General features: G+C 40.6%; 1 protein-coding gene across 5 annotated transcripts in view; it reads right to left on the bottom strand.

The window, feature by feature from the left end:
* The window catches only part of LOC148844195 (P-loop containing nucleoside triphosphate hydrolases superfamily protein), an 82,029-nt gene that overhangs the window by 18,864 nt on the left and 39,770 nt on the right, over positions 1 to 23,395 (bottom strand). For 4 of the 5 annotated variants that reach the window (XR_016103619.1, XR_016103618.1, XM_088959118.1 and 1 more), the window contains exons 5-13: positions 22,231 to 22,377; positions 21,958 to 22,106; positions 21,734 to 21,864; positions 21,437 to 21,559; positions 21,149 to 21,222; positions 20,149 to 20,733; positions 18,375 to 18,486; positions 18,148 to 18,285; positions 17,684 to 18,016 (exon numbers count right to left, since the gene is read on the bottom strand). Coding sequence is in view for 3 of the 5 variants with exons in the window: in XM_088959118.1 (XP_088815244.1) it covers positions 17,684 to 18,016; positions 18,148 to 18,285; positions 18,375 to 18,486; positions 20,149 to 20,733; positions 21,149 to 21,222; positions 21,437 to 21,559; positions 21,734 to 21,864; positions 21,958 to 22,106; positions 22,231 to 22,377 (1,792 nt within the window). In the remaining 2 variants the exon portion in view is untranslated. Of the gene's footprint in view, positions 1 to 17,683; positions 18,017 to 18,147; positions 18,286 to 18,374; positions 18,487 to 20,148; positions 20,734 to 21,148; positions 21,236 to 21,436; positions 21,560 to 21,733; positions 21,865 to 21,957; positions 22,107 to 22,230; positions 22,378 to 23,395 lie in introns of those variants that run through there. The other variant, XM_088959119.1, reaches the window with a different exon arrangement.

The raw sequence follows: 23,395 nt of genomic DNA, 5'->3' as shown, positions 1-23,395 counted from the left end.
TGCTAGGGTTTATTCTAGTTTGTGTGTGATTCGAAGGGCAATACTGTCTACTTAATGGTGAAACTTCCTGTAGCTGTGGATTAGGGTTTGTGGTGTTACAAGTGTGGTTTTCAGCATTTGATATCGCTGAAATCAATGTGTAGACTTCGGTGAGTAGGGGTTGTGGTGTTGCAGTTTTCAGCATTTAATACTGCTGAAATCAGTGTACAGATTTCGGTGAGTAGGGTTTGTGATGTTGCAGTTCTCAGTATTTACTACTGTTGAAATCAGTGTGCAGATTTCGGTGAAGTGTCTATGTGTAGTGTGCAGTGTGTAGTGCTCATAAGTCAGTGCTCAGAATTCAGTGATAAGGGAGTTCGGCAATGGCAGATAACAATGATAGTAAACCTAGTGTCATAATATCTACTGACTACCTGAATGTCCAAATGACTTCAATTAAACTGAATGGAGAGAATTATGTCCCTTGGGCCAAGTCTGTAGAGGTTTTTCAAAAGGTGAAGAAGACAGTGAAGCATATAAGAGAGGAGAAACCCCCTGCTAATTCTCAGGAGTATGAAGACTGGGAATAGGAAGATGCACAGATCATTACATGGTTGTGGAATAGTATGGAACCCAAAATCAGTGTGAACTTCATGTTTCTTGACACAGCCAAAGAGGTGTGGGATCATGCTAAAAAACTGTATTCAGGTCAGGATAATACCACTAGGGTATATCAACTGTATCAGGAATACTTCAATCTGCAACAGGGAAATCAGAGCCTTGAGGAGTACTATGCCAATGTGAGGAATATCCGTAATGAGTTAAATGTCTATCATCCTCTCACTTCTGATGTTAAAGTTCAACAGCAACAGCAAGAGCAGCTTGATGTGACACAGTTTCTGGTGGGGCTGAAGTCTGAGTATGAACCAGTACGAGCCCAGATACTAGGGGGATCTGCTCTTCCATCTTTAGAGGTGTTTGCTCGTCTTTGAAGGGCTTCCATTGGATCTATAGATTCTAATGTCTCCGATAAATCAGCATTTGTAGTGTCGAGAGGTCGAGGTGGCAGAAGTGGGGCTCGAGGAGCCCAGCCTGGTAGGAGTGGTAGTGGTGGATCTACACATATCTGTGGTGGTGGTCGTACTAGAGGCAGAGATTCAGGGGGAGCTCGTGGTAGAGGACGTGGCTCGGGTCCACGGAAGTGTACTCATTGTGGTTTGGATGGACATACCATTAACTACTGCTATGACTTACATGGTCCTCCCTCGACGTGGGCCAACCATGCCATGACTAGTAACACCAATTTCAGCTCTAGACAGGAGAACCGGTCAGCTGACCCAATGCCTTCTACTCCCTAAAATGGTCCAAGCAAGGAGATGGTGAATGTTCCTCGGGATGAGTATGAGAGGTTTGTTCAATCCAAGTCGCAACAGAACACAACTTCCTTTGCACACTCAGGTATGGCTTGTTTGGCATCCACACCCAACCCCTGGATTATTGACTCTGGAGCCTCCGATCACATGACGGGAACTCCAGGTGTGTTTTCATCTCTCACTCATTGCTCAACATCACAATCTGTTACCCTTGCTAATGGCTCCACATCATCTTTCTATGGTGTTAGTAATGTTGACCAAACCCTGTATCCCTATCCTCTGTTTTATATGTACCTAAGCTTCCATTTAATCTTATGTCTGTTAGTAAGCTGACCAAGTCCCTTAAGTGCTCCATCACATTTTACCCTTCTATGTGTGTTTTTCAGGATCTCAAGACGGGGATGAAGATTGGTGGAGGGCATGAAGCTGGTGGACTGTATTATCTTGATGGTGGTGGACGAACGTCAACGGCCCTTCAGTCATCCATTTCTCCTCTCCAATGGCATTGTAGATTTGGTCATCCTTCGCTGAAAGTGTTGCAATCCTTAGTCCCTTCATTGAGTCAATTTTCTGTTTTAGATTGTAAGTCATGTCAATTTCGGAAACACCATCGTGTTCCCTTTCGTTCTAGGATCGATAACCGTGTGCTGAGTCTTTTTTCTTTAATTCATTCAGATGTTTGGGGTCCTTATGAAGTGATGTCATATAATGGATACCGATATTTTGTTATTTTTGTTGATGGCTGTTCAAGAATGATGTGGCTCTATTTAATGAAAGAAAGAAGTGAATTATTTGCCATCTTCCAGAAATTTTATGCTGAGATCCGCAATCAATTTGGCGTTCACATCAAAATTTTCCGTTCTAATAATGGTCGTGAATACTTGTCTTCATCTTTTCAAGAATACTTGGACCAATATGGCATTATACACCAAACTTCATGTACCTACACTCCGCAACAAAATGGGGTTACTGAGAGAAAGAACCGCCATCTTGTAGAAACGGCACGCTCCCTCATGCACCACATGAATGTTCCCAAAATCTTTTGGAGCGATGCAAAGCTAACCTCTTGTTTCTTAATTAATCGGATGCCCACGTCTATCCTTGATGGTCGTTCTCCTTTTAGTGTCTTATTCCCCAACATGTCTCTGTTTCCGCTTTCACCTCGGGTATTTGGGTGTGTCTGCTTCGTTCATAATCTGGGTCCCGGGACTGACAAGTTAGATGCACGTTCCCTGAAGCGTATCTTCCTTGGCTATTCCCGAACTCATAAAGGGTACAAGTGTTATCATCCCAGTTCTCGTCATTCCTTGGTATGTGTTGATGTTACATTCTTCAAGTCTACTTCGTTCTTCATGGGGTCCGGTGATACTGCTTCCTCCACATCACCACCTCCTCTTCCTCTTCATGTGGCTGATCCACCTCCTCTGGTTCCAGTCATGCCTACGTCCTTGCCTCCGGTGCCACCATCGGTTGACCATCCACCCATCCGTCACATGTATACACATCGCCAGCGTGTACCAGTTGCATCTCCTCCAGCTTCATCACCGTCGACAGATCCAGCTCCAGCTCCGACACCAGCCTCCGACCAAGATCTTCCTATTGCCTTCCGGAAAGGTAAACGTACTTGCATCCTTCACCCTATTTCCAATTTTGTTTCACTTACCCACCTCTCTGCCTCCCATCGCCAGTTCATCTCTTTGTTATCCTCCGTGGTTGTTCCTAAGGATGTCTAGGAAGCCCTTACCTCTCCAGAGTGGTGCCGTGCTATGGAAGAAAAGCTCTCTGCTCTGCATCATAATCACACTTGGGATCTCACCGCTCTTCCTCCTAAGAAGCAGGTTGTCGGTTGTAAGTGGGTGTATAGTGTTAAGCACTTGCCAGATGGTCGTGTTGAGCGCCTAAAAGCGTGGCTGGTTGCCAAAGGGTACTCCCAAACCTATGGCATTGACTACACAGAGACATTCTCCCCAGTTGCTAAGATAGGGTCAGTTCGTGTCGTCATCTCCCTTGCAACTATGTATGATTGGCCTCTCCATCAGCTAGATATCAAAAATGCCTTTTTGCATGGTGATTTGCTCGAAGAGGTCTACATGGAGCAACCACCAGGGTTTGTTGCTCAGGGGGAGGATGGTAAGGTATGCAGACGTAAGAAGGCTATTTATGAACTTAAACAGCCCCCTCGAGCATGGTTTGGTAGGTTCAGTGAGGTGGTCAAGAAGTTCGGTATGAAACAGTGCCAAGTTGATCACTCTGTCTTCAGTTTTGACTCGTCAACAGGCAAAATAATATTGGTGGTGTATGTGGATGATATCGTTGTGACTGGGAATGATAAAATGGGCATTGACAGATTGAAGGCATTCCTACAGGAACACTTTCAGAGAAAGGACCTTGGCAAGTTGAAATACTTTTTGGGCATAGAGGTAGCAAGATCTAAGCATGGCATTAATTTGTGTCAGAGGAAATATGTGCTTGATTTACTAGAAGAAACAGGGTTGTTGGGTACTAAACCGGCTGAAACACCTATGGAAACAAATATGAGGCTGAGTAGTGATATAGGAGAAGTATTTGAAGACCCTGGCAGATACCGACGACTTGTAGGCAAACTAAACTATCTAACCATTACTCGGCCAGATATTTCATTTGCGGTTAGTGTGGTGAGTCAGTTCATGCAGAAAACTGGTAGTAGAAGGAAACACCGATGCTGATTGGGCAGGTTCTATGTCTAATAGACGATCTACCACAGGCTATTGCACCTTTCTGGGGGGTAACCTGGTAACGTGGAAAAGTAAGAAGCAAACAGTTGTGGCAAGAAGCAGTGCAGAAGCAGAATATAGGGCCATGGCACATACTGCTTGTGAATTAGTGTTGCTGAGGAACCTTCTACAAGAGATAGGATATGACATCAGTACTCCAATGAAGCTCTATTGTGACAATCAGGCAGCGGTTCATATCTCTTCCAATCTAGTGTTTCATGAAAGAACCAAGCACATCGAAGTTGACTGTCATTTTGTGAGAGAGAAGGTGCCGAATGGGGTGATGGAAACTGCATATGTTAGTACGGGAAACCAGTGGACAGACTTGTTTACAAAAGGTTTAAATCGGGGGAGAATGGACTACATATGTAACAAGCTAGGATTATATGATATATATTCACCAGCTTGAGGGGGAGTGTTAGTGGTGTTAGTGAAGGGGTATTTTAGTCCTTTGTACTTGTTGAGAATGTCGATGTGTATTGTTATGTTAGTTCGAGTGCCTCTTACTTAAAGAAGGGCACTTAAGTCTTTTCCAATAAGTTAATAATATAATAATAGGTATGGCCGAATCTAGGGATAACTTTTTCTCTAATTCGAACCAGCCTTTCTCTCTTTCCTCTCTTTTCTCTCTTCTTCTTTCCTCTCCTACTTCTTGTTGTTTACTTTACAGTCAACGAACAAGATAGAATTCTAGGGCAGGTTAAACATCAACAAAAAGCAATTACAATTATAAAATCACTCTTTTTTGTGTGAGAACTAAGAATTTAAGACCCTAACATGGACTTGTTTGGGCTTGCCTCGAGGGGTGTGACATAGGGAACCGAAGGCGGATCCCCTAGCCCAGCCAGTAGGTTCAAAAAAAGCAAAAAAAAAAGCATCAAATTTTCAAAAGGCAAATGCCTAGGCTAGGGCACAAGGCACATCAAGCACACACCTCAGCACACAAGGCATGCACCTAGGACCTAGGTGAGGTGCAGACCCTAAAATGTGCCTCGCTTATGAGCCTAGGCATGCCTTTTAAATCACTGATCATCCCTAAGTTCACCCTTTCTCCCCTTCCCCCTTTCATCTCACATCTTCTCTTGACAACATTTAAGTCTCCTCCCAAACACCAAGGGCCCCCCCACCTTTGTCTAATTCCTCACAACTCTTCCCATAAACCCACCCTCTCCCCTTCTTCACTGGGCCCATACACATTGAACACTACCCAACTCCACTCCCTAGAAGCTTCTTGCAACCATACAGACACCAAGAAAACCCCAACCCATTCTCTTAACTTCCTATAAACCCTAGGATCCCAGGATCCCATAAAACAAACAAACCCTCAACCTGCCCTGCCGCATTTAACACCACCCACTCTCCGTTACCACGTTCTCAAATTTCATCTTTTATTTTGAAGTCAAAATCTTCTATTTAAGACTTGTATTAAACACCTCCGGCTCATGAGTTCTGATCAAATTTCTGAATAGTTCCCTCCTTTTTGGCCCTTCAAACCCCAAACATTCCAAGATAAGATCTTCATTTTGATTCCCCACCACCCGAGCCCCCTACCTCTAACCCCTTACACTTCTACAAAATATATTTCCTCACCCCCTTCCTCGTCCCAAATTTTCTTTTGTCAACTTTTCACTTTCTTTTTAATTTTTTCTTCTCTTTTATTTTTTTCAAATTGCTCAAAAGCAATTCTTGCAAATCCTTCTCCCCATAAATGAAGGCCTAGTGATTTCTCAATCTCCACCTCCCTTTCCACTAGGTTAAATAAGTCATGCATCGTCGGCTAGCCAGAGGACTCCTCCGGTACCTCTCCTCCCCCTTCTTCTTCCCCTCCCTCTTTTCTTCCCCCTCTATAATTGACGCCCCTTCTTCCCCCGCTAATCCCTGAGTCAAAACCGATATCTTTCTCCTATTATAGACCTTCTGTGAACAATCCCTTGTATCCTTTTCCTTCCTCTTCCTCTTTCCCCCAACTCTCTCTGTAAGAGAGGTGGTGTGGCTACATTCGGGGGTCTCCTTGAAGGACAAAGGAAGACCTAGTGCAAGGTGTGAGTTTGGAGATTAAGGTAAATGGAAGTGATGAGGTCACAGGAGTAGGATTAGATGATTGAATGATCGAATGAATCAAATGATGATCTCATCATGGGATGGACTCTCAATTATAAGGAGGGATCCCGAGGTCCCAAAAGGAAGGTGATAGAATTCAGGTCTGCCTTAGAGTTTGGCCTGACTAAGTTCAGTTATGTAGAAGAAGAGAGAATGATAGAGAAAGAGAGAAAGAGAGAGAGAGAAGAGAGAATTCTGGTTCGAACTGAAAGAGTCAACCTGTCCTCTCCCATTCGGCCAGTGAGAATTTATATTAATATTAAAACATAACTGAAAAGACCTATTGCCCTTACTTAAGTTAAGAGCACATATTTCAACACAACATTACAGATCAGCAACATCAATCAAGGTATAAAGACAGAAATACCCCTACGCTAACACTCCCCCTCAAGCTGGTGAGTATATATCATATACTCCCAGCTTGTTACATATGTAGTCCACTCTTCCTCGACTCAAACCTTTTGTAAATAAGTCAGCCCATTGATTTCCTGTATTAACATGTGTAGTGTCTAGCTCTCCATTCAGCACCTTCTCCCACACAAAGTGACAGTCAACCTCAATATGCTTGGTTCTTTCATGAAACACTGGATTTGAGGAGATATGAACTGCAGCCTGATTATCACAGTAGAGCTTCATTGGAGTGTTAATGTTGTACCCTACTTCCTGTAGAAGGTTGCTTAGCCACACTAACTCACAAGAGGTATGCGCCATAGCCCTATATTCTGCCTCTGCACTGCTTCTTGCCACAGCCATCTACTTCTTATTTTTCCATGTCACCAGGTTACCTCCCAGAAACGTGCAATAGCCTGTAGTAGACCGCCTATCAGACATAGAACCGGCCCAATCAGCATCAGAATACCCTTCTATTTCAAGTTTTCCCCCACTCTTGTATATCAGACCGCGACCCGGGGCCCCTTTTAGATACTTCACAATTCTCAGAACCGCATTCCAGTGAGGAATCAGAGGTTTTTGCATGAACTAGCTTACCACACTAACTGCAAATGAGATGTCTGGTCTAGTAATGGTTAGGTAGTTCAGTTTGCCCACAAGTCGTCGGTATCTGCCAGGGTCTTCAAACACTTCACCCATATCACTGCTTAGCTTGGTATTTGTGTCCATGGGTGTTTCAGCTGGTTTGGCACCCAACAAGCCTATTTCGTCCAACAAATCAACCACATACTTCCTCTGGCACAGATTAATCCCATACTTGGATCTCGCTACCTCTATCCCCAAGAAGTATTTTAGTTTACCCAGATCCTTTGTCTGAAAGTGATCCTGTAGATAAGTCTTCAGCCTATCAATACCAATGTTATCATTCCCAGTAATAACAATATCATCTACATACACCACCAACAATATTTTTCCTCCCGAAGAGTCATGACTAAATACAGAATGGTCAACCTTGCACTGTTTCATGCCAAACTTCTTTACCACCTCACTAAACCTACCAAACCATGCCCGAGGAGACTGTTTAAGCCCATATATAGCCTTCCTTAGTCGGCACACCTTACCATCCTCCCCCTGAGCAACAAACCCTAGAGGTTGCTCCATGTAGACCTCCTCGAGTAAGTCACCATGCAAAAAGGCATTCTTGATATCAAGCTGATATAGTGGCCACTCATACATGGCTGCAAGAGAGATCACAACACGAACTGACCCGATCTTAGCAACCGGTGAGAAGGTCTCTATGTAGTCAATGCCATAGGTTTGGGAGTACCCTTTTGCAACTAATCGCGCTTTCAGTCGTTCAACACTACCATCAGGCAGGTACTTAACCATATAAACCCACTTACAACCAACAGCTTGCTTCCCAGGAGGAAGAGCAGCGAGGTCCCAAGTATGATTATGATGAAGGGCTAAGAGTTCTTCCATTGCACGGCACCACCCTGGAGAGGCAAGGGCTTCCTAGACATATTTAGAAACAATAACTGATGATAACAAGGTAACAAACTGGCGATGGGAAGCGGAAAGGTGAGTAAGAGAAACATAATTAGAAATGGGATGAAGGGTGCAAGTACGTTTACCTTTCCGCAAAGCAATGTGTAGATCAATCTCAGATGCCAAGTGGGGTTCTGGTGCCGGATCCATCGATGGAGATGTAGCTGGAGGAGTAGTAGCCGGTGCATATGAGCGATGTGTATACACATGACGAATAGGTGGGCGTTCAACAAGTGGTGGCACCGGAGGCAAGGATTTGGTCACAACTGGAACAAACTGAGGATCGACAACGGGAAGTGGAAGGGGAGGAAGTGATGAGAAGGAAGAAGCATCACCAGACCCCAAAAAGAACGGAGTAGACTCAAAGAAACTGACATCAGCACACACAAAGGACCGTCGAGAACCAGAATGGTAACACCTATACCCTTTCTGGGTCCGAGAATAGCCAAGGAAGATGCACTTGAGAGAACGGGCATCAAACTTGTCGTTCCCAGGACCCAGATGATGGACAAAACAAACACACCCAAAAACTCTCGGCGTAAGAGGGAACGGAGACAAAGAGGGAAACAAGACCTGAAACGGAGACTGACCATCAAGGATGAACGTGGTCATCCGATTAATCAGAAAACAAGAGGTAAGTACTGCATCACTCCAAAAAGGTTTGGGAACATGCATGTGATGCATTAGGGATCTTGCTGTTTCAAGGAGATGGCGATTCTTTCTCTCAACCACCCCGTTTTGTTGTAGGGTGTAGGTACACGAAGTCTGATGTATAATGCCATGTTGGTCCAGGTATTCCTGAAATGATGAGGATAAATATTCGCGGCCATTATCAGAACGAAAAACTTTGATATGGGTACCAAATTGGTTACGAATTTCAGCATAAAATTTTTGGAAAATAGTAAATAATTCACTTCTTTCTTTCATTAAATAGAGCCACGTCATCCTTGAAAAATCATCCACAAAAATGACAAAATATTTGTATCCATTATATGACATTACTTTATAAGGACCCCAAACATCTGAATGAACTAAAGAAAAAGGACTCGACACACGGTTATCAACTCTAGAACTAAAGGGAACACGATGGTGTTTCCCAAACTGACACGACTCACAATCCAAAACAGAAACCTGACTCAAGGACGAAACCAAGGACTTCAAAACTTTGAGCGACGGATGACCAAATCGGCAGTGCCACTGGAGAGGAGAAAGAGATGACTGGAGAGCTGTTGAAGTTCTACCACCACCACCGTCAAGATAATACAGTCCACCTGCTTCATGCCCTCCACCAATCTTCATCCCCGTCTTGAGATCCTGAAAGACACACATAGAAGGATAAAAGGTAATGGAGCAGTTAAGTGATTTGGTCAGCTTACTAACAGACATAAGGTTAAAAGGCAATTTAGGAACATACAAAACTGATGAGAGGAATACAGGATCTAGGTCAACATTACCAACACCACAAATTGAGGATGTGGAACCATTAGCAAGGGTGACAGATTGTGATGTTGAGCAATGAGACAAGGAGGAAAACACACCTGGAGTTCCAGTCATGTGATCGGAGGCTCCAGAGTCAATGATCCAGGGATTGGGTGTAGATGCCAGACAAGCCATACCTGAGTGAGCAAAAGTTGTCGTGTTCTGTTGTGATTGGATAAACCTCTCATATTCATCACGGGGAACACTCACCATCTCCTTCATGGGACCATCTGTGGATGTAGGAGGCAACTGGTCAAATGAATGATTCTCCTGTTTAAAGCTGGAACTTGAGTCACCGGTTGCGGCATGATTGGCCCAGGTTGAGGGAGGACCATGTAAATCATAACAATAGTTGATGGTATGTCCATCCATACCACAATGAGTGCACTTCCTCGGGCCTGAGCTACGTCCTCTACCATGGGCTCCCCTTGAATCTCTGCTCCCAGTACGACCACCACCACGATTATAAGTAGACCCACCATTGCCACTTCAGCCATATGCAGAACCACTACCAACACCACGACCAGACTGAGCTCCCCGAGCTCCACCTCTACCACCACGGCCTCTCGATGCAGCAAAGGCCGATCTATCTGAGATATTAGAGTTCTTAGTAGATCCGATAGAAATCCTCCGAAGTCGAGCAAATACCTCTTCCAGGGATGGAAGAGTTGATCCCCCTAATATCGGAGCCCGTACTGGTTCATATTTAGGCTTTAGTCCCACCAAAAATCTAGTCACATCAAGTTGCTCTCTCTATTGTTGCTGAATCTTGACATCAAAAGTGAGAGAATGATAGACATTCAACTCATTACGTATGTTCCTCATGTTGGCATAGTACTCCTCAAGACTTTGATTGCCCCGTTGCAGATTAAAGTACTCTTGATAAAGCTGATAAACTCTGGTTGTATTATCCTGCCCCGAATACAATTTTTTCGCATGGTCCCACACGTCTTTGGTAGTATCAAGGAACATAAAGTTCACACTAATCATGGGTTCCATATTGTTCCACAACCATGTGATGATCTGAGCGTCCTCTTGCTCCCAATCTTCATACTCGTGAGAGTCAGAGGAGGTTTCTCCTCTCTAATATGTTTTACCTTCTTCTTTGCCTTTAGAAAGACTTCAACAGATTTATCCCAAGGCACATAATTCTCTCCATTTAACTTAATGGAGGTCATCTGAACATTCAGGTAGTCTGTAGGCACCATCACACTAGGTTTATAATCATTACTGTCTCCCATTATGTTATCACCAATACTTCACACTTGCTGAATTCTATTATCACTAAGATCTGCACACTACACACCACTAGGTCACACCTGTCACACTGATTGCAGCACTAAATGTTGCTGGAATGTGTGCTCTTTACACCACAAACCCTGCTCCTACAACTACCTTAAATCTCACCACTATATGATCATATCTCTTCCTTCAACATGCGCAAAGAAACAAGCATAAAACCTAGCACAACTAGCCGAAACACTAGCAAATGATCTAAAACACACCTCCTATTTAATCCATAAACCAGAACTGAAATCTCTTACCTTACCGCTGAAGTAACACCCATGCGAGCAGGAGAGCAGTTCACACACAACAGCCGCTTCACACACAACAGCCACACACAGTTCGGCCCTCTATTCCTCCTCTACTAGGAGAGGGCGATCTCAGAAATCACAGCAACCGACCACATACGACTGATTGGAGGCATAGAGACCCCCAAGGGAAGAGGGCGATCACTCCTTTTCAGCCCTTTCCCTTATCTCCAATTGAACATAGAAAAAAAAAAGGAAAACCCTAGATAGGGTGCACAGAGAATGAACCCTAGGCAAGCAGAAATCTAGGCAGATTTAACCTACTCTGATACCATGATAGAATTCAGGTCTGCCTTAGAATTTGGCCTGACTGAGTTCAGTTATGTAGAAGAAGAGAGAATGATAGAGAAAGAGAGAAAGAGAGAAAGAGAGAGAGAGAAGAGAGAATACTGGTTCGAACTGAAAGAGTCAACCTGTCCTCTCCCATTCGGCCAATAAGAATTTATATTAATATTAAAACATAACTGAAAAGACCTATGTGACCTTACTTAAGAGCACATATTTCAACACAACATTACAGATCAGCAACATCAATCAAGGTATAAAGACAGAAATACCCCTACGCTAACAGAAGGCGTTGAAAGAATTTGATTCCCACAAGGAAAGGGAATATTAGATTCACTATCGGTCATTAAGGAGCATTGCTAGGGTTTTGCCACGTGTCTTATGAGATCTCTCAAGGACCGACTTTCCTTTCGTTCGAGGATTCTCATAATCTGCGTGTTCTACTTCCTTTTATGACCCACTTAACCGGCATGGCATTGGTGGCATCATCATCTAACAAGCGTATTTTACTAAACCTACATGACGCCTTATCACACGTGTAACCTGAAGTTGCATGTGTAACCAATATTTAACTCTGATTCACAGTAACCCGTAGTTCTGTAATGGCCTCGGGTTCATCGCAAAACCGTGCGTATCTGAAGTTCATCGCAGAACCGCACACATTCAAAGTTTATCATGGGTTTACATTAGCTAAAGCTTATCTTGACTTGTGTTGGGTACAAGTTTATCGCGAACGTGCGATAGGTCATATGTTCATCGCAGACGTTCGATGAGTTATAAGCTCATTGCAGGCAACCAATGAGTAATGAACTCATCTCAAGCATCCAAGTGGTATAAATTTGATGTCTTTTGTCTTTTGACAATCTGACCGATCACCATGTACCTACACTCTTTGCCTCAACTTCCCCACAATCTTCCCTTCGAACCACCTCTTCTCTCTCTTCTGTAATCTTGAGCAGGGAAGGAGGAGTGGCATAAAGACTTACCTCTTTATGTCTGTGAAGCTCTTCGGTTCTTTATCGACTAAAGCTTCACCATCTTTTCCTTCCTCTAGTGTTGAGCTCTACCTCGAGAAGCCAACTTCAACTTGTGTGAGTGATGTTGTGGTCGGATTCGTGTGATGCTCGAGTAGGGATATTGACGCTCGAGTCTTCCTAACTACCTCGATTGGTCCTTGCTGCTAGAACGGTCTCTTCCTCCAGATGTTCTTTTCAGGGTGAACCAATGGAGCTTGTCTCCTCTAACCACCTGAGAAGTCAGAGTCCCTTCCCATGCATATCCGGCACCAGTGACCTTTTCAACTACTCTTCCCCTTTGTACAGGCACTGTCTTACGCCCATTGTGATATTTTGTTACTACCCAAACCCAATCCCACCCTCCATTTTTTTCTTCGTTTTATCCCTACTCCCTCCTTTAGAACCTTTCTTCGTTTTATCCCTACTACTACTACTTTTTCTTTTATTCTTTTCCTATAACAAAAATAAGGGTTCAGCCCCTATATTTTTTTAATTTTCTTTTCCTTCTTTTTTTCTTCTCATGAATATGTTGATTTTCTATACTTTAACATGAACTCTGTACTTTTCTTACGAATAATTATTAAGGAAATATGGCTATGGTACCTAGGGAACTACCCTGGAATCTATGTTTTCTCTATATAAAAAAATCCATCGCCTAGGCGACAAGGCGCCCCCCTGACACCCAACCTTGCCTTGGCGCCTTGAAAATTATGGTTTTGTGCAACTCGTAGCTCTCCCCTGCAAATCACAGATCCACAACATTTGGGACCTTCGAGATCTCGTCTACCTCCACTACCAATTGTGCTCTATCTAATATGTCCCAATACCTATTCTTGTCGTCAAACTTCAAGAATCTCCCACTAGTACCTCCTATTGCTTCGAAAGTTACGATGCTCCAAGCATGTAAAGGGATTCCAACTACATTAGTCCACACTACTCTTCCTCTTCTGCATGGAAACAAAGAACCTACCGTTAGGAACCACCAATCAAGTCGAAGGTCAAAGTCCCTTTGCTTTGTGTCTCCAACTCCAAAACTTGTTTTGCTACCTCTTTGCTATGAAACATAAATAGGAACAAACCTCCATTTAGTTTTCTTACGCTTAAAACTTTCTCCTTTCCCCACTCTACCATTGCCCAAACCTCCACCTTCTTTGTCTCCAAATCAAACTAACAAACCTCCCAATTAGGCTCGCACCCAACACCTTCATTCGCTCATCCATCTTCGCACCTTCCGCACATCTACCTAGTAATTTAAAAGGCGCGCCTAGGTGCTCAGGCGAGGCGCATTTTAGGGTAGGCACCTCGCCCAGGTCCTAGGCGCAGCCCATTCAAAAGGCGCACACCTGGTGAGCCTAGGCGTGCGCCTGGTACGCCTAGGCGTGTGCCTGCACCTTAGCCCAAGCGTGCACCTTTTGAAAATTTGCCGCTTTTTCCTTTTTTTTGAGTCTGGTCACTAGGTCGGGGGCTCCGCCCCCGGACCCCCATGCCACACCCCTCGAGGCCAACCTAAACATGAACCACCTATTTGGTAATGTTGCCCATTCATTCAAGTTAATGAAACATCTTAAAAGCAATTTAAACTATAAAATTATTATTTTTTGTGTGCAATCTAAGAATTTAAGACCTTAACATGGACTTGTTTGGGCTAGCCTCGAGGGGCATGGCACAAAGGTGGCTCGTAGAATTAGGAATGTAATATATCACATTAGCTACTTGATGCAATTGAGAAAAAAAAAAAGAGATTATGGGTTTTATATGTTTGATTTCATTTTTAAATTCTCATTTTAATATATTTATATAATTTAATTTTAGATAATAGGTTTATTCAAACATTTATTTTACAACTTAAGTTAATATTTTTATTAATATTATGTTTTATAATTTTTTTATTTTTTGAATTTTTTGCTTTTTTTATTTTTTTGCATTTTTTTTAAATTTTGCGCCTTGCCTCAAAAAGTCACGCACCTCGCCTTGCGCCTCAAGCGCAAAATGGCCCATGCGCCTTGCACTTTTAAAACACTGCATCTACCTCTATCTCCATCTTCCTCAATGTAGTAGAGGGAGGGTCACCTGATAACTTCCAATTTTTTCTCATTTCCGGAAAAACCCTGTACAAATAGAGGCTGTAACAGGGAAAGCCATGTTGCTTTCGCAGGCTGTAACACAACTTTCATCTTTTCTTCAAACCTTGTAAATGCCACCCTCTCAAAAAGCTCTCCACTTACACCAGACAGAAACCCTTGTGAGCAAACAAACTGTATACTTTTACCCAAATGCTACATGAGAATTTACAATGTAACAACAGGCAATCAACAGTCTTCTCCATCCTGATTTACATAGGACACATAGGAAACTCCTGATCTTCTTCCCTAGTCAGCTTGTTATAAAAGGATTTGACAGAGAACTGCTCATCCTTCCCACCCATCCACACTCTTTTGTCATCTCTGTTAGGCTGCCTATAGGTTGAAAATTAGTACAGTGTCTATAGGCTCACCATCACTACCTACTTATATCATGTCTATAGGTTGAAAATTAGTGCAAAGCCATTTTTTCTAATTTTTGAGAGGTCTGGGTATTTTTTATGGTTTTTCACAACTTTTGGTAAAATCAGAAAAAAAAAATATCTTATGATTTACAACACGATTCAATTCAAACCTCTTTAGAATTTACAATACAATTACGATTTTCAGAACATTGGATTGAAAATGCTCGTATCAATGTCAAGAACCTGCCCTTATCATTCCTCTTTCTTTTTGCAACATACCTTCTATCCCCAGTTTCTGTCAATCACTTGCAGTCCAACTCCCTACTCAGCTTCAGTGCCTCATCAACAAAATCCTTAAACCTGCCAACTATTTCCTCCCCTACTTGCAGAACTATGGCCATCTTTATCTTCCAGAACTTTTAAGAAAGTTTTCCCTTAACCCTGAAGCTCTCGAACAAGGCTGCACAAACTCACCTTTCATTTCCTCTTCTATTTGCCTTCCCCTCTCTCAACCAGTCTTGACTTCCATCTTGGCTAAGTTTCACAGTGTCAATTTTTCACAATGTCTTCAAAGTGAAATGTGTGTTGGTAGCAGGTATGACGACAGTAAATCCATTGGTCACCTTCTACTTAATTGCAAAGTTGCTCAAACTGTTTGGCAATTCCTAATCAATTTGATTTAAGAAAGCAGCTTTCATTGGGCACCTTCCAATTCAGTTTGTGACTTTATTCTTCAAATAAAAAGTAGCAAATTGGGGAAAAGAGGCGACATTTTTAGGCAGGCAGCAGTTTATGCCTCCATGCAGTCTTTGGGAAGAGAGAAACAAAAAATTTTTTTAAAATAAATCTCCTTCGTAGAAATTTAAGGAGAAGGATTTTAGCTCTTCTTATTATATCTCAGATGTTGACCAATAAAGATTTTCAGTTTATCAACTATGTGGATCTTGAGAGAAACTTGGTTGAAAAGGAAACCCCATATATGGAAAATCTTAGGGAGGACTCATTACAATTGACAAGTTATGAAGAATATTAGATAGAATGTAAGACAATTCAATAGAGAATTCATCCCTTCCTGCATCTTTCTGTTCTGGCCGTTCTACTACTTCGATCACATTCCTTGGAATAGAAACAAATGAGATGGAAGCAAGGGGTGACTTAAATGATCATAAGAAATATAATTGAAAATACTGTCAAAAGGAGAGGTAGGTGAAGTAAGCATAGGAGAAACAAAAGTAGGCACCAATGGATCAGCAAGACCTGCATCATCAGAAGACACTGCAGGCACTGATCTGTAGAAGGTAGCTTCTTCCTTCATTAGAATAAGTAAACGTTTTTTCGATAAACATAGCATTAGTCTCTTTATTTGGAAACTCAAAATGACCAATACATGTCCAGTTCAGTGATGATAACAATGCTTTTTACAAAGGTATATCAGCAGTCCTTAGTTGCTAAACTAAACACGCCTTGCATTGTTTACAACATAAGAACAGATTTTGTATTAAACTTAGAACTCAAAATAGGTTTCAACGTCCACCACCACCAGCTCCCCTGCCAGGATCAACTCCTACTCCAACACCAACACCAATTCCTATTCAAAACCCTCCACCTATACAATGACCCCTGACAATTCCTTGACTTCCACCAACACCTCCACCTATCCTCAACCAACACCAACACCTCCACCTAATCCCTCATTAGTACCACCACCTCCACCAACACCACTGCCAAATCCTACTCCAGCACCACCACCACCACCATTGCCACCAAATCCTCCAGCTCCAACACCACCACCAGCTCCATCCTACCCTCCACCTGCACCAAACCCCACCTTCACAACCTGATCCTCCACCAGCACTACCACTCTCCCACCACCAAAGCCTCCACCTCCTCAAATGCCTCCACCAGCACCACCACCAACAACTAAACCAACTGCTCCAAAACTGCCACCATGACAGGACCTATCACCTGCTCCAAAACCCCTATTCTTATCCTAGGACAAAATTAGGAGTTCATCCCCTCCATTTTTTGAAATTGCTTCCCTTTGTTCCTTTTTTTCATGAATTTGTTGATTTTTTATGTTTCAAATGAAGTTTATTATTTTTTATGAAAACTATAGACAATTACTAGTGAAAGGTGGCTGTTGCTTGCTATAGAACCAGGTTTCATCGTTATTATTCAAAAAAAAAATCACCTAGGTGCCCACCAAGGTGAGTAGGCGATCTCATGGACCTTAATAACTATAACACCATTTTGGGATCACATGGACCCATGGTGACATCAGAAAAGAAATAAAAAAAACCATTGCCCAATGTTGGTCCCAGCTATCTGGGTTCTTGGGTGGGGTAGATTGGATATGGTCCTAACCTCACTCTTAGACTCAAACCCACATAATCTCATACTTGCCAGCCCGAAATTTACCATTACATCAGAAAACATATTATGATGGAAAAAATTGGTCATAGAATTTTGATACACAATTCTCCAGCTTGGGGGAAAATGTCCAAAACTAGAAAATAATTCTGTTTGTACTGTGTAATGATTAAAGAATAAAAACATAAGTACATCTTATCACACTCAAAATTAGTGAAAACTAAGAGATATAAGATAACTGACATTTAGCATAAGAGAGACCTTATAGATACAAAAAATATAGGGAATTAAAGTTCTTTCTAGAAGATTATACCTGTGAATTTATATTGTCTTTGAGTGCCACACCTTCTGCCAAGCATTTCCTTATATATGGCCATACAATTTCTGATGACAAGCAACTGAACTGCTCCCAAGATTTTATCTTGAACATATTTGAAGGATTTTGAATATTTATTGGTGAAGCATCAAACACTGGGTTCCGCAAAAAACCCCCCTGGGATGAAAACTTGAGGACTTTTGAGTCATCTACTGGATTATTCGGTAATGCTTTGGAAGATGCATCTGCACCTTTAAGAAGCTTGTGTAGAATGAAGAACAAATGGTGTGAATTTTGGAAAGCTGATAAAGCAGAACCAGCAGCTTGTACCTGAAAAGAAATATGTACATAATAAAGCAGGATTCCAAATTATACATCATGCAGGAATCTGGCCTAAAACAGTAATCTGAACTCTGAGCAATAGCTGATATTCATGTTTGTGAGATTTCAAAGAGGCTGACCAGTTTCAATGAATGTCTTAACCCGAAATACATGGAGGAAAGAGATAATGCACTGTCACAGAGGAACTGTAGCCCACTGGCAAGGCCTCGTGTCTTAGAAACATGTTCCAGGATAAGCCTACTAACATGCCTCACATCCTACATCAAGCAAAGGATCATTAAATCACGTCATTTCAATCTCAAAACATGGTTATTGATCAGCCCAATATATGAAAGTTCACCCTTACATCATTAGGATCAAAAAACAACAGGACCAAACTTCCAGCCATTCTGGGTTCCCAAGTCCACTGCTTCCAAAGTTCTCCATGCTCCATTTGAATAACGAAATGTGTAGCAAACCTGACAAAAAAAATCCACTACAACTTTGTGTTCTCACACTATGCTCACCCAAAATATAGAGAAGAATCAGCTACTTCACTTCGAGTAGTGCTGGGCTAAAACCATGAAATCACCGCCCTCGATGCAATGCTATTGCCCCATTTTGTGTCACTTCATCCAAGTCAAGGTGGGACCACATAATTAGAGGTGTCAATTTGAATGGATTTGGTCCAAACCGGTCCAGTCCAATGTGAGTCCACTTACAAATGGACCGGACCTAATCCAGTCCAAATCCAATCCAATCCATTAAAATGTAAATGGACTGGATCGGATCCAATCCAAAGAGAATGAAATATCAAAAATTATATAAAAAAAACAAAACATATAAAAAATTACAAAAATATATCCTTTTGCCATTGAAAAAGCACTTTTGTAAAAGTGCTTTCATAAAAGTACTTCCGTAGACGTGCCTCTATAAAAATATTTTCATACAAGTGCTTTTGTAAAAGTACTTTTATAAAAGTACTTTGATATAAGTGCTTTTGTAAAATTACTTTCACATAAGTGCTTTTATAAAAGTAATTCCATGTAAGTGCTTTTGTAAAAGTACTTTTATAGTACTTTCATAGTACTTTTATAAAAGTACTTTCGTAGAAGTGCTTGTGTAAAAATGCTTTCATAAAAGTATTTTCATAGAAGTGCTTTTATGAAAGTACTTTTGTAAAAGTGCTTTCATAAAGTGTAAGTGCTTTTATAAATGTACTTTCGTAAAAGTGCTTTTATAAAAATACATTCATAAAAGTGTTTTCATAAAAGTGCTTTTAGAAAAGTATTTTCATAAAAGTGCTTTCATAAAAGATCTTTTATAAAAGTACTTCCATAAAAGTGCTTTCATAAAATTGCTTTTATAAAAGTACTTCCATAAAAGTGCTTTCATAAAAATACTTCCATAAAAGTTCTTTTGTAAAAGTGCTTTCATAAAAGTGCTTTCATGTAAAAGTACTTTTATAAAAGTGATTTCATAAAAGTGCTTTCATGTAAAAGTACTTTTATAAAAGTGCTTTCATTAAAAGTGCTTTTGTAAAAGTGCTTTCATTAAAAGTGCTTTTGTAAAAGTGCTTTCATTAAAAGTGCTTTTGTAAAAGTGCTTTCGTAAAAGTAATTTTGTAAAAGTGCTTTCGTACAAGTACTTTTCATAAAATTACTTTTATAAAAGTGCTTTTGTAAAAGTACATTCGTAAAATTGCTTCCGTAAAAGTACTCTTAAAAGTGATTTTATGTCGACTTCAATTTTGATCGGTTTCAAATTGGACAAGGGTTTGGCCTCATGATCAAATTATTGGGAATTTGGTTTAGGTCCAATTCAAACCAATAAGAATATGGACTAATTTATCTTGGATTGGCCCAATCCAATGATTATAACAGACCATCCAAATCCAATTTGATAAGGTTTGGATCGGATTGGATCCAATCCAAAACTGGTCGATTGACACCCCTACACATAATACATTGAGGACTGTGAGTCACGGCTTTAGCCCAGCACTACTCCACTTGGAGTAGCTGACTTTTTGAGCCAAAATATACATGTAATAGAACCTGATGAAATTATTGCAGGCAAACTCAAATAGTAAATACCAATGTCACATCTATGATATAATTGGAAAGGTTCATGATGCTACAGACCTCTTGAAAGCTTTTATCAAAGGAATATACATTGTTGCTGCTTTAACCGCATTCCTTGATTCCTTCCCATCACCACCATCATCAGAACCAGTTGGAAGCTCCCACTTGGAAGAAGTTGACATAGTTCCAGAAAGGGATGAAAACCAATCTCCAACTGAAAGTGCCATTTCTGTACGATTTTGAGGTTCTACCATTGAAAATTGAGATAGAGCCCAGATAACAGCCTTGGAAAATGATATGGGGAGAATTGAAGGATGAACCTCAACCAAAACATCAAACCATAACATGGGAATGCACATCCAATCTTTACATTCATGTGATGTAAGTCTATTCTGTATACTAAATTCACTCCAACAACTGCTACCCTTCTCTTCAATATCATGATATAATGGAAACTCATCTTCATCATCATTGGGATCAGTAGAAATGCCACTATTACAGATTGCAGGTCTGACAAACTTCAACATTGAAGTTTCCAAAGCAGCAGCATCAGAGACTATAATAATTTGAATAAGATCAAGTGCAGGTTGCCGCAAAGAACTATGAAGATGTGAATCCTTTAATGAACTCAACAGAGAAGGACCCCTGTGCAATAAATCACAAACAAGCGACTCATGAATCCATTTGTTTTAACACATACACATGTCTTGAATAAATATAATTACAATTTCTATGTTCTACTTCACATGTATTAGAAAATGAACATTATACAGGAAAATGATTGTAATTCCTACAGTATTACATTGAACAAGTAAATTCTGCAGAATCATCTTAAAAAGCATAAAGAGAAAGAAATTCAAAGAAATATATCCATGTAACTTTTAAAAGACAACCACCCAGGAGGGAAAACAGCTGTTGATTGTATGAAGAATCTCATCATATGAATCCATAAGTTGAAGAATTGATGCATATGCTAGAAAAGAAAATTAGAAAAAGGAAAAACATAAAGTATACAGGCAAGTTAAACTGAAACTAAATTAGAGAATTCAAACTTTCGTACCACATGTGTGCACACTCATATGGTGGGCATGGTGGGTTCATCGTATAACCTCGATGTATAATGAGAAGAGCTATCTGAAGACACAGTCTTGCAATAAATAGCAAGGAAGTTGAGCAAAAAGATTAAAAATGTAAATGTGGAAACAAACACACATAACCAAACTAACAAACACTACAATTGTCCAACCCCATTGTTCATTCTTTACAAAGTAAAAGAAAACTATACAAATAAAACTTCAATCTTCTTCTTTTATTTATTGATAAATACAAAAGAGACGAGTAAGCTAACCTGGCAAGCCTTTTTTTTCATTAAATCACTGAAGTTACTGCTGTTAGTAACTTGATGGAGGAGAAAATAGAGGAAATGTCTGCGCTGCTTTTCATGTTCCCCATCATGCAGAGATTCAAGAGACTAGCCACATGGGTCCAACAGAAAAAAAAAAAAAAAAAGAAAAGAAAAAAGTAAAGACAGAAAAAAGGCATTAGAAATGCAATAACATAGAGAGGATGAACATAATAAGAAGAACAAAATGATGATAGAAAACCATATTTCAGAAACAAAAAGATGTGTGGTACAGGGATATGCCTGAAGAAATGGCTGGAAAAGATCAAAAATTTCTTTATGACTTTTCTCATTTCGAGTATGGAAACACTGACCCAGCAATGTGTTGCGCATCACACTTGGTGACAGCGTTGTTCTCAACCAAACTTTGCACCCTAAAAGTGCATGAGAAAAAAAGAAAATAAAATAGATGCAACATTAAGCAAAATGCAACATCACGGACAGGCAAAAAAGCAAAAATGACCTACCAAGCATTTCAAAGAGCAGCTTCAAGCAATTAACTGCATAAGTAAATTCAAGTGAATCATCACTGACATGGTTGAGTACTATACTGAGAAAAATAGGATACCGCTCCAATACCCCTTCTTCAAACACAGGAGGCTCCAAGAACCCAAGCCTTCAAGGTACAGATACAAGGAAGTATAAGCACAAAAATCAAAAAGGGTATAATCATATAAAAGTACAGGAAATAGTGGCAAAAAGCATAAATGAGGATTCACTTCAGGCCGTTGTCTTCTTACAGTGCTTTTATTCCATGCCAAACAGCTGATCGCTCAAGCTGCACTCGAGGCCTTGAAGTCTCCAGAGTTGATGGCAACACCTCTCCCTCCAGAAAAACAATGCATTTCTTCAGTAAAGGCTGCAATGGTTCCAAGTCTGTTGCTCTCCTGTGAACAAATGTACCAAAATTATAATGTAATCAAACATGACATTTGACAAAATCTATCACTTATATAAAAAGAAGAACCCTGAAATATAGGGCAAACTACATGGTGATTGAAGTAAGCAAAAAAAATATACAAAATAAGACAGTAAGAAATTAATTAGACTAATGTTTAGTATATACTGAAGATAAGCAAGAGAACACATTTTGGTCTCCCAGACCAAAAATCAAGTGAGCATCATTCAGTTAAACGTTAAAGATGGATACAAAAAGCTATATGATGATAAAATCTGGTGATGCTAGGCATAATGAGAATATCTGTATTATCTATTTATCTATGAATTGCCTTTAAAAAGGTGAAGTGGTGAACTAATGTATTTGGCAAAGGTCTCTTGGTGTAGCAGAGGCTCAGGGCATCAGCTGGAACAGCTGGATATGGACAAGATTTCTTTCTAATATTAAAATAGAAAATTTATAAGAAAATAGAAGGAATAGAACTATAGAAGAGAGATACAAACTTATTATAAGGCATCACTATGATAAGCCCAAATATAATGAAACTCCACTGCACAGATATACAATACCAAAACACTACTTTACACAACTCAACCCAAATAGAAAATGATCAAATCTTTAATCTTACTAACAAAAACTCCAACCCAATGCAAAGCCCGGCAACAGACGTTACAGACCACCACCCACCCAAGTTTAAGTCGGCAATCACCCCACAAGAGCCTAGACACTCTTGACTAATTACCAATACAACATAAACCTTCAACAAACATTTTTTTTTATAAGAAAATAGAAAACTTGGATTTTTTTCAACAATATTTCATAAACACGCTGCACTAGGTTAGACGAATTTAGGAAACAAAGGATAAGAAGTTGTCGTCTAGACTAGAACAAGGCAACAATTTTTTTGATCAGTAGAAAATATGTTCATTTATTAGATTCAATTAAAGAGTTAATTAATACAGTTTGATGACAAGGGGATCCATCATCCTATTTCTTGTTCATGTTGG

This window comes from Nelumbo lutea, chromosome 8 (genome assembly GCF_056320005.1).
Source record: "Nelumbo lutea isolate HS-2025 chromosome 8, American lotus-T2T, whole genome shotgun sequence".
Taxonomy (NCBI): domain Eukaryota; kingdom Viridiplantae; phylum Streptophyta; class Magnoliopsida; order Proteales; family Nelumbonaceae; genus Nelumbo; species Nelumbo lutea.
This window is presented reverse-complemented; position numbering and strand designations above follow the sequence as displayed.